General features: G+C 40.0%; 1 protein-coding gene across 1 annotated transcript in view; it reads right to left on the bottom strand.

Annotated features, from left to right (window-relative positions):
* Positions 1–12090, bottom strand: part of Mekk1 (mitogen-activated protein kinase kinase kinase 4) — a 1037736-nt gene that overhangs the window by 108139 nt on the left and 917507 nt on the right. Inside the window, exon 23 of the mRNA XM_071674802.1 lies at positions 4318–4486. Coding sequence (XP_071530903.1) covers positions 4318–4486 — 169 coding nt within the window. The remainder of the gene's footprint in view (positions 1–4317; positions 4487–12090) is intronic.

Genomic DNA, 12090 nt, shown 5'->3' with positions numbered 1-12090 from the left:
GTTGTTGTTCGCTGATGATACAGCGCTGGTGGCTGATTCATGTGAGAAACTACAGAAGCTGGTGACTGAGTTTGGTAAAGTGTGTGAAAGAAGAAAGTTAAGAGTAAATGTGAATAAGAGCAAGGTTATTAGGTACAGTAGGGTTGAGGGTCAAGTCAATTGGGAGGTGAGTTTGAATGGAGAAAAACTGGAGGAAGTGAAGTGTTTTAGATGTCTGGGAGTGGATCTGGCAGCGGATGGAACCATGGAAGCGGAAGTGGATCATAGGGTGGGGGAGGGGGCGAAAATTCTGGGAGCCTTGAAGAATGTGTGGAAGTCGAGAACATTATCTCGGAGAGCAAAAATGGGTATGTTTGAAGGAATAGTGGTTCCAACAATGTTGTATGGTTGCGAGGCGTGGACTATGGATAGAGTTGTGCGCAGGAGGATGGATGTGCTGGAAATGAGATGTTTGAGGACAATGTGTGGTGTGAGGTGGTTTGATCGAGTAAGTAACGTAAGGGTAAGAGAGATGTGTGGAAATAAAAAGAGCGTGGTTGAGAGAGCAGAAGAGGGTGTTTTGAAATGGTTTGGTCACATGGAGAGAGTGAGTGAGGAAAGATTGACCAAGAGGATATATGTGTCTGAGGTGGAGGGAACGAGGAGAAGAGGGAGACCAAATTGGAGGTGGAAAGATGGAGTGAAAAAGATTTTGTGTGATCGGGGCCTGAACATGCAGGGGGGTGAAAGGAGGGCAAGGAATAGAGTGAGTTGGAGCGATGTGGTATACCGGGGTTGACGTGCTGTCAGTGGATTCAATCAGGGCATGTGAAGCGTCTGGGGTAAACCATGGAAAGCTGTGTAGGTATGTATATTTGCGTGTGTGGACATATGTATATACATGTGTATGGGGGTGGGTTGGGCCATTTCCTTCGTCTGTTTCCTTGCGCTACCTCGCAAACGCGGGAGACAGTGACAAAGCAAAAAAAAAAAAAAAAAAAAAAAATACATATATATAATACTATGATTCACTTCCGCTTCCATGGTTCCATCCGCTGCCAGATCCACTCCCAGATATCTAAAACACTTTACTTCCTCCAGTTTTTCTCCATTCAAACATATCTCCCAATTGACTTAACCCTCAACCCTACTGTACCTAATAACCTTGCTCTTATTCACATTTACTCTAAACTTTCTTCTTTCACACACTTTACCAAACTCAGTCACCAGCTTCTGCAGTTTCTCACATGAATCAGCCACCAGCGCTGTATCATCAGCGAACAACAACTGACTCACTTCCCAAGCTCTCTCATCCACAATAGACTTCATACTTGCCCCTCTTTCCAAAACTCTTGCAGTCACCTCCCTAACAACCCGATCCATAAACAAATTAAACAACCATGGAGACATCACACACCCATGCCACAAACCTACATTCACTGAGAACCAATCACTTTCCTCTCTTCCTACACGTACACATGCCTTACATCCTCGATAAAAACTTTTCAGTGCTTCTAACAACTTGCCTCCCACACCATATATTCTTAATACCTTCCACAGAGTATCTCTATCAACTCTATCATATGCCTTCTCCAGATCCATAAATGCTACATACAAATTCATTTGCTTTTCTAAGTATTTCTCACATACACTCTTCAAAGCAAACACCTGATCCACACATCCTCTACCATTTCTGAAACCACAGTGCTCTTCCCAAATCTGATGCTCTGTACATGCCTTCACCCTCTCAATCAATACCCTCCCATATAATTTACCAGGAATACTCAACAAACTTATACCTCTGTAATTTGAGCACTCACTCTTATCCCCTTTGCCTTTGTACAATGGCACTATGCACGCATTCCGCCAATCCTCAGGCACCTCACCATGAGTCATACATACATTAAATAACCTTACCAACCAGTCAACAATACAGTCACCCCCTTTTTTAATAAATTCCACTGCAATACGATCCAAACCTGCTGCCTTGCCGGTTTTCATCTTCCGCAAAGCTTTTACTACCTCTTCTCTGTTTACCAAATCATTTTCCCTAACCCTCTCACTTTGCACACCACCTCAACCAAAACACCCTATATCTGCCACTCTATCATCAAACACATTCAACAAACCTTCAAAATACTCACTCCATCTCCTTCTCACATCACTACTACTTGTTATCATATCCCATTTGCGCCCTTCACTGAAGTTCCCATTTGCTCCCTTGTCTTACGCACTTTATTTACCTCCTTCCAGAACATCTTTTTATTCTCCCTAAAATTTAATGATACTCTCTCACCCCAACTCTCATTTGCCCTCTTTTTCACCTCTTGCACCTTTCTCTTGACCTCCTGTCTCTTTCTTTTATACATCTCCCACTCAATTGCATTTTTTCCCTGCAAAAATCGTCCAAATGCCTCTCTCTTCTCTTTCACTAATAATCTTACTTCTTCATCCCACCACTCACTACCCTTTCTAATCAACCCACCTCCCACTCTTCTCATGACACAAGCATCTTTTGCGCAATCCATCACTGATTCCCTAAATACATCCCATTCCTCCCCCACTCCCCTTACTTCCATTGTTCTCACCTTTTTCCATTTCCTGGGAGCCTTGAAGAATGTGTGGAAGTCGAGAACATTATCTCGGAAAGGAAAAATGGGTATGTTTGAAGGAATAGTGGTTCCAACAATGTTGTATGGTTGCGAGGCGTGGGCTATGGATAGAGTTGTGTGCAGGAGGGTGGATGTGCTGGAAATGAGATGTTTGAGGACTATGTGTGGTGTGAGGTGGTTTGATCGAGTAAGTAATGTAAGGGTAAGAGAGATGTGTGGAAATAAAAAGAGCGTGATTGAGAGAGCAGAAGAGGGTGTTTTGAAATGGTTTGGGCACACGGAGAGAATGAGTGAGGAAAGATTGACCAAGAGGATATATGTGTCGGAGGTGGAGGGAACGATGAGAAGTGGGAGACCAAATTGGAGGTGGACAGATGGAGTGAAAAAGATTTTGTGTGATCGGGGCCTGAACATGCAGGAGGGTGAAAGGAGGGCAAGGAATAGAGTGAATTGGATTGATGTGGTATACCGGGGTTGACGTGCTGTCAGTGGATTGAATGAGGGCATGTGAAGCGTCTGGGGTAAACCATGGAAAGTTGTGTGGGGCCTGGATGTGGAAAGAGCTGTGGTTTCGGGCATTATTGCGTGGCAGCTAGAGACTGAGTGTGAACGAATGGAGCCTTTGTTGTCTTTTCCTAGTGCTACCTCGCACACATGAGGGGGGAGGGGGAAGGCATTCCATGTGTGGCGAGGTGGCAATGGGAGTGAATGGGGGCAGACAGTGTGAATTGTGTGAATGGGTATATATGTATGTGTCTGTGTGTGTATATATATGTGTATATATATGTATAGGTATGTATGTTTGCGTGTGTGGACGTGTGTGTGTATACATTGTGTATGTGGGTGGGTTGGGCCATTCTTTCGTCTGTTTCCTTGCGCTACCTCGCAAACGCGGGAGACAGCGACAAAGCAAAATAAAAAATAAGAATTAAAAATATATTATACTGAGTTGCTGTCTCCCGCATTAGCAAGGTAGCATCAGGAAACACATGAAAGAATGGCTGTTTCATGTGTGGCAGGGTGGCGACGGGAATGGATGAAGGCAGCAAGTACGAATATGTACATGTATATATATATATATGCATTTGTCTGTATATGTATATGTGCATGTATGGGCGTTTATGTATATCCTTGTGTGTGTGGTAGGGTTTGGCCATGCCTCGTGTATTTCCTTGTGTTACCTCACTGACGTGGGAGACAGCGACTAAGTATAACAAATACAAATATATATATAAGGCTGATTTGAGAGAGAAACTGCATTAGTTGGTGACTAAGTTTGGAAAAGTGGGTGAAAAGAGAAAGTTGAGAGTAAATGGGTCATGGGTTCAGCAGGATTGAGGGACACTTCAGTTGGGATGTAAGTTTGAATAGAGAAAAACTAAAGGAAGTGAAGTGTTTTAGATATCTGGTAGCAGACTTGGCATTGAATGGAACCATGGAAGCAGAAGTGAGTCACAGGATGGTGTAGGGGGCAAATGTTCTGGAAGCAATGAAGTAAAACACATATCAGTAAATTAACTATTCTTATCAATACAACAATCCCAGCCAGCACCATATCATAGCCATATAACTCATGTTAGCTCACTTTACCAATCCTTTACTTTTACATGTTTTTCTTTCATTTTATTTTGAAAAACAGATAATTTGAAGCAATCTTGCAAGAAGTTGCTCAATGAGCAACTTCCTTTAAGTAACCCAGACTCTTAAGGCTAAGAATAAAACTTACCTTTGATATCTCTATGGACAATACCCCGTTCATGCAGTACATGCAATGCTTCTAATAGCTGCCTTGTATACTTCCGCACAATCACCTCAGGAAGTCCAGTCTCTGTGGTGGTAGCTAAGCTTTCAAGTGTGCCTTCATCACAGTACTCCATGAACATCAACATTTCATCCTGCCAGAAAGGTTTATCAATCAGTAAAATCTAGTTCCAGTAATTTAGTAGTGGATATTTTGAATAACTGGTAATATGACCAGCCAAGGTTAGCTTATAACTTGGATCAGAGTCCAAAATCATCAAACAGCAGCCTGAGTCAATCTAAGTCCAAAACGCATGCTATGACAAATTAGACCATACTGAAAAAGTTCTGCCAATGTTGGCGCCACACACCAATTGTGGTCACATGCTTCATATTCAATGGCATTCAGGGCATTAGTGCGTCTGTTAATTACATGTGGCTAGAAAATGCAAGAAAATCAGAGTTTCACCGTTTCCCAATTCTTATAAAGTCTGTTTATCTACCTACAGGAAGGGACTTTTACACTCATGGGGCTCCATCACTTGAATATTCTTCACCATCGTTCAACTTAAATTTTTGTATACCATCTGCATTAACCATGACCTCAGTCACCAACTCAAATCATCTACAACTCTTATGCTATAAAATCATTTCTTCATACCTATTCAAACAAGTTTCCTAATTAATTTCATGTTATGCCCTCTGCTCTCTCACTTTATCTCTTGTTATACCCTCTGCTCTCTCACCTTATCTCTTGAAAAACTGTTTTTAAAATTCAAAGGTCATCATCAAGTCACCCTTCACTCTTTTCTCTTAAAAGGTGTGCAAATTTAAAGCTTCTTGCTTTTCCCTGCAACTCAGCTCTCTTAGTTATGGTACCATCTTTGTGGCCCTCCTCTGGACCCTCTCTCATAGCTCTTTGTGCTTCTTAAAGTACAGTGATAAAGTTTGAGAAGGATATACTAAGTTTGGCCTTAGGTAGATACAAATAGCTTGCTAAATATTTCCTTATCCATACATCCTAATATATGCCTGAAGATGGTCTGCCTCATCAACTATTCCCCTAATATGGGACTATGGTAACAGGTTAGGGATGTTGATTCTCAAAGTCCTTCTCATGCACAGAATCCTGATCCTGAGACTTATTTCATGATAGATATCAATCACATAGAAGCCTTCTTTCACTTTTTCCCATTCTCACTACTTTACATTTGCTACAATTAAATTTTATAACCATGTATCAGACTGAGGTCCCCTTGTATGTTTATGAAATCCTCAATTTTCACTTCTCTCATGACCTATACATTACCTGAAAACATAATCAAGGAGGAGTTCTTATTTTCAGGTAATAGTCTGTCTCTGTCTGTAAATACCTATTCATAATGTATGGGGAAGAAGTTTTACATTTATGGGGATCCATCTCTTGAACATTCTCTACTACCATACAGCTTCTTAAATTTATGTATGCTGTCTACATTAACCATGTCCTCATTTATTCTATTCCATTCATCCATTACTCTCATACTGAAAAAAAGTATTTCTTTACATCCATTCTAACAAGTCTCTTACTTAATTTCATGGTATGTCCTCTGGTTCCCCTATCTCTACATCTCTTATAGAACTGCCCACTGTCCATGTTATCGATATAAAACTTAGAGATTGTGATCAAGACACCCATTACTCCTCTCTGTTTTAAACTGGGCAAACCTAAAGGCTTTTGCCTTTCACCATAATTTACCTGTCTAAGTTCAAAAACTGTACCATCTATGTTGCGCTCCTCTGGACCTGTATTAGCTCTTTGCACTTTGATCGCTGTTTCCCAGACAAAGAATGGCACATCCACAGGCACATTTGCCCACAGGCACATATATATACATAGACATATAGGCACATATGTACATATTCACACTTGCTAACCATCATTCATTCCTGACACCACCCCACCTCACAGTAAAGTGCATGATGCATGAAAGAAAAGAAAAACTTATGATATACATATTCTCTTCTTCTCCCCCACATCCAATCACCACCCCCTGCATTAGCAAGGTAGCATCAGAAAACAAAGAAAGGCCACATCTGCTCACATCCATACACAAGCTGTCATGTATAGTGCACCAAAACCATAGCTCCCTATGCACATCCAGGCCTCACAGACCTTTCTATGGTTTATCCCAGACATTTCACATGTATTTCCTTATACAGCATCTACAAAAAATCTTGTCTGCTTCCCAAACATTTCCAAAGAAGATGTTAAACTATCATTATAATACTTGGATATTACTCCTTTTGCAGATGTCTGGACATGGAATTGACAAGGTTCCTGCAGTATTCTAGGTCCAAGTTTTCAGTCTGTTGGATCTTGATCTCTTGAATGAGGTGAAGCACTGATGAGGTGCTGCAGGAAGCACCCACCTGATCAAGCACTCTGAGCATTATGAAGCACAGGCAGAAGAAATACAATGCCCAGAAGTGAAATTCCCAAAAAGGAATGGCAGCTTGAAAGAGAAAAGTATGAACATCCTTCCCTTAAGATACCCTGGGGCATACTGGGATAGGCTGCTGATGGTCACACCATAAGAAACACGTCTCAGTGACCAGATGTACAATGATTTCACCCTGAGAGCATCATATGCTTGCACCCACAATAAACCTTTGCCATGTATCACCTCTGAAAATATTCAAGGGAAAGACAATGCTTTTTTATAGATACTGTATAACATAAGACAGTTTGTCTCATTAGCTATTCTCCTAATGTGGGACTGGTGAAAGTTTGGGCATGATGCAGACTCCTGAAGACTTTCTACACACAAACCTGAAGCTTCTTTCCTGCTAGATAATAATCATTTTAAAGCCTTCTTTCACTTTGTCCCATCCTAATTACTTTACATTTGCTTGAGCTGAATCTTATCAACTATTTACTAAACCAACTCTGATGTCTCTTTAAGCCCCCTTGTAAGTTTATGCAAACCTCCTTGCTTTTCACTTCCCTCATGATCTTTGCATCATGTAAAAACATATTCAGGAAGGAGTCTATACCTTCAGGTACTAATCTTTCTCTCTGTCTGTAATCAACAAACTGTACTATACAGGGATGCAGTTTTATACATTAGTGGAACTCAATCTCCTGAACCTTCTCTGCTATCATTCAACTTCTTCAATTAATGTATGATATCTACAATGAGAATGTCCTCATTCATTCTGTTCTATTCATCCATCACTTTTATACAGAAAAGTATTTCTTTACATCCTTCTCAAAAAGTTTCTAATGTAATTACATATCTTCTGGTTCCTCCATCCCTATATCTCATGAAGAACTTTTCACTGTCCACTTCATTGACCTGTTTTAAAAACTCATAGGTTGTGATCAAGTCACCCTTCATTCTTCCAAGGTGGGCAAATAAAAAGACTCTAGCCTTTCCAAGCAAGTCAACTTTCTTAATTCTAATAATGTATCATCTTTGTTGCCCTCCTCTAGACAGTTTCTAGTGGCCCTTTATGCTTCTTCAGATGTGGTGACCAAATCTGAGAAGCATAGCTTAGTTTTGGTATTCTGTAAATTTGAATACCTTGCTAAATATTTCCTTATTCATATACTTGAAAGCTATTCTGATATTTGCCAGAAGAAAGTTTGTCTCCTTAACTCCTCTCTTACTGTGGGACAGTGGTGACAGGCTAGGGATGATGTCAACTCCCAAGTCACAGAATTTCAAAGCTTATTTCATGCTAAATAATAATTATACTAAAACTTTCTTTCACTTTGACTCATCCTTATTACTTTACATTTGCTTGAGTTGAATTTCATCAACAATGTATAAGACCAACTTTAGAGTCAGATTAGCACAGTAAATACAATCCTCCTCACTCTAAACGAGACTGGTTGCCTGTTCCTCTGTAATCACTTCAACAAGAGGGAGTTTTACACTCACATGGACTCAACATTTGAACATTCTCTACTATCATAAAACTCCTTACATTTATGTATGCAATTTCCAATGAGTATGTCCACAGTCATTCTATTCCAATCATTTCTACACCTTCTTTTAAAAAACCTCCTTAATTTCATTTTATGTCTTCTAATTGCTCTATCTCAAAATCTTTCAATCTTTTTCAAAAACTTAAAGGTTGTGATCAAGTCACAGGGTACCATCTTTGTTGTCCTCCTAACACCCTTTGTATTAGCCCTTTGTGCTTCTTTAGGTGTAGTGTCCAAACTTCAGAAGCATAATCTAGTTTTGGCATTAGTGGATATAAATAGCTTGCTAATCATTACCTTATCCATATACATCAAAGCTATTCTGATATCTGCCAGGAGACTAGTTTGTCTCCATATCTTTTCTCTTCATTAGGGTTTCTGGTGACAAGTTAGGGAAGATGTTGACTCTAAAGTCCTACTCACACATACAATCCTGAAGATAATTTCATTTTTGATAATAATCATACTGAAGCTTTCTTTCACTCTGTCCCATCCTTTTCACTTGCTTCAGTTGAATTTCATCATCTATGAATAAGACCAAATTTAGAATTTGTTCAGTAAGTTGATGCAATCCTCCTTGTTTTAAATTTACTTCAAGACCTTAGCTTCATCTGGAAACATATTCAGGTAGGAATCTATACCTTCATGCACTAGTCTATTTGTCTGTCTGTCTATCTGTAAATACCTATTTGTACTGTACAGGGAGGGAGTCTTACACTCATAAGGATCTATCACTTGAAAATTCTGCCTTATCATTCAGTTTCTTGAATTTATATATGCAGTTTACACTAACCATGTCCTCAGTCATTCTATTCCATTTAAGCTGTAAAAGTATTTCTTTACATCCTTTTTAAAAAGTTCCTCACCTGACTTCATGCTATGCCCTTTGGTTGTCATATCGCTACATCTTAGAACTGTTCACTGTTTGCATCACAGTCACCCTTCATTCTTTTCCCTTCCAGGTGGGCAAATCTAAAGCCGTTAACCTTTTCCAGTAACTCGATTCTGATAATGTACCATCTTTGTTGCTTTCCTCTCACCTTTCTCAATTAGCTTTCTATGCTTCTTTAGGTGCAAGACACAACTTGAGAAGCAAATTTTAGTTTTAGCATTATGTAGATATAAACAACTTAAAGATTTCCTTATCCATATACTTGAAAGCTATATTGATATTTGCCAGAAGACAGTTTGTCTCCTTAACTATTCTCATAATGTGGGACTCTGGTGGAAGGTTAGGGATGATGCTGACTCCATGTCCTTCTCATACACACTCCACGTCCTTCTCACACACAGAATCTTTAAGTGTATTTCATACTAGATAATGATCATGCTGAAGCTTTCTTTCTTGTTGTCCCATCCCCATTACTTTAAATCTGTTTGAGTTGAATCTCATCACCCATGTCTAAGAAAAGCTTTTGAATCTTTTTATTACGTAAAAGCAATTCTCTTGCTTACCTTAAAAGTTTTGCATCAAATGCAAACATATTTAGACAGGGGTCCATACCTTCAGGCAATAGTCTGTCAGTCTGTAATTTACAGTCATGGGGCCCCATCTCTTGAATATTCTCCACTATTATACAACCTCTTAAAGTTATGTATGCTGTCTACATTAGCCATGTCCCAAGTCAGTCTGTTCCAGTCATCCACCATTCTTAAAAAATAAAAGTATTTCTTTATATCCTTCTCTATAAGTTCCTTACCTAATTTAGGTTATGTCCACTGGCTACTCTACCCCTATATCTCACAAAGAATTCTCCAATGTCCACATTGTCGATATTTTTCAAAAACTTAAAGGTTGTGATCAAGTCACTCCTCAGTCTTCTCTCTTCCAAGGTGGGTACATCTAAAGCCTCCAGCCTTTCCCTGTAACTTAGCTCTTATTTATGGTGCCTTCTTTGTTGCCCTTCTCCAAGTGACCAAACCTGAGAAGCATATTCTAGTTCAGGCCTTACATAGGATAAGAACAGCTTGCTAAATATTTCCTTATCCATATATTTGAAGTATATCCTCATATTTGCTTGAACACAGTTTGTCTCCTTAATATTCTCATAAAATGGGACTCTGGCAACAGATTTGGGATAATATCGACTCCCAAGTCATCACAATATGAATCCCAAAGCACATTTCCTACTAGGTAATACTATCATTGAGGTCATCTCTTGCTTTGTCCCATCCTCATTACAGTATGCTCAGAAAACTTTGTCTGCCTTTCCAATGCAATTTCAAAGGCGATGTCACACTTACATGTTAACACTTTGTCATCTCTCCTTTGGCCTTGATAACCATCTGCAGAAGTCTGGGCATGAAACTGGCAAGGTTCCTAAAGTATTCTAGGTCCTTGTTTTTGATCTATAGGGTCTTGATCTCCTAAATGAGATGAGGCACTGATGAGGTGTTGCGAGGAAACAGCCACCTGATCCTCCTAGAAATCGTGTAATGAGCAACCAAATTTTCTAGCTTCTTAGCAAGAATTCAGGTCTTCTCCTCAAAAAGAAAGAAAAAAAAGTCAACCATCTTCAATCACAGGTGGAAGAAATACAGTCCCCACAAGCAAAATGCCTAACATGAACTGGCAGGCAGGAAGAGTGAAGAATGAACATCCATCCCTCAAGATAGCCTGAACACACGGAGGAAAGTTCCTGATACTCACACCATTAGAAAAAATAGTCTCAACAACCAGATGTACAATAATTTCATCCTGAGAGCATCATATGCTTGTACCCACAATAAACCGTAGCTGTGTATCACATGTGAAAATAACTGTGAAAATATGTAAAGGGCAGACTGAATTTCATTTAGGTCCCCTTGTAAGTTGATGCACTCCTCCCTTTTCACTTCCCTCATCATCTGCAAACATATTCAGACAGGATTCCATTCCTTCAGGTGAGTCATTAATTCATATCAAGAATACTACTGGTCCCAGAGCCGAACTCTGTGCCACTCTGCTATTCACCTCAACCCATATGCAGTACAATGTCAAATGCCTTCTGGCAGTTCAGAAACATAGTCCACCCAGCCTTCCCTTTTATCTAGAACTGAGCTCAATGGGTCTAAACCTCCTTTCATTAAAACCATGCTAGCTCTCACTTAGAAAATTTCTCCTCTGCAGAAATCATCCATTTGCTTTCTAATATTTTTTTCCAGAACCTTACACACCACATTCATTAGTGAGACTGATTTGTAATTCAACATCAGTTCCCAGTCTCCTTTCTTATATATAAGTATTCCACTTGTCTTTTTCCATTCCTTTGGCATTACGCTCCTCTCCTGTAACATTTTTTTTTTTTTTTTTTATACTTTGTCGCTGTCTCCCGCGTTTGCGAGGTAGCGCAAGGAAACAGACGAAAGAAATGGCCCCCCCCCCCATACACATGTATATACATACGTCCACACACGCAAATATACATACCTACACAGCTTTCCATGGTTTACCCCAGACGCTTCACATGCCTTGATTCAATCCACTGACAGCACGTCAACCCCGGTATACCACATCGCTCCAATTCACTCTATTCCTTGCCCTCCTTTCACCCTCCTGCATGTTCAGGCCCCGATCACACAAAATCTTTTTCACTCCATCTTTCCACCTCCAATTTGGTCTCCCTCTTCTCCTCGTTCCCTCCACCTCCGACACATATATCCTCTTGGTCAATCTTTCCTCACTCATTCTCTCCATGTGCCCAAACCACTTCAAAACACCCTCTTCTGCTCTCTCAACCACGCTCTTTTTATTTCCACACATCTCTCTTACCCTTACGTTGCTCACTCGATCAAACCACCTCACAC

The sequence above is a fragment of the Panulirus ornatus genome, chromosome 20, assembly GCF_036320965.1.
Source record: "Panulirus ornatus isolate Po-2019 chromosome 20, ASM3632096v1, whole genome shotgun sequence".
Classification (NCBI taxonomy): Eukaryota; Metazoa; Arthropoda; class Malacostraca; order Decapoda; family Palinuridae; genus Panulirus; species Panulirus ornatus.
The sequence above is the reverse complement of the archived record's forward strand: the minus strand, read 5'-3'. Positions and strand labels throughout refer to the sequence as shown.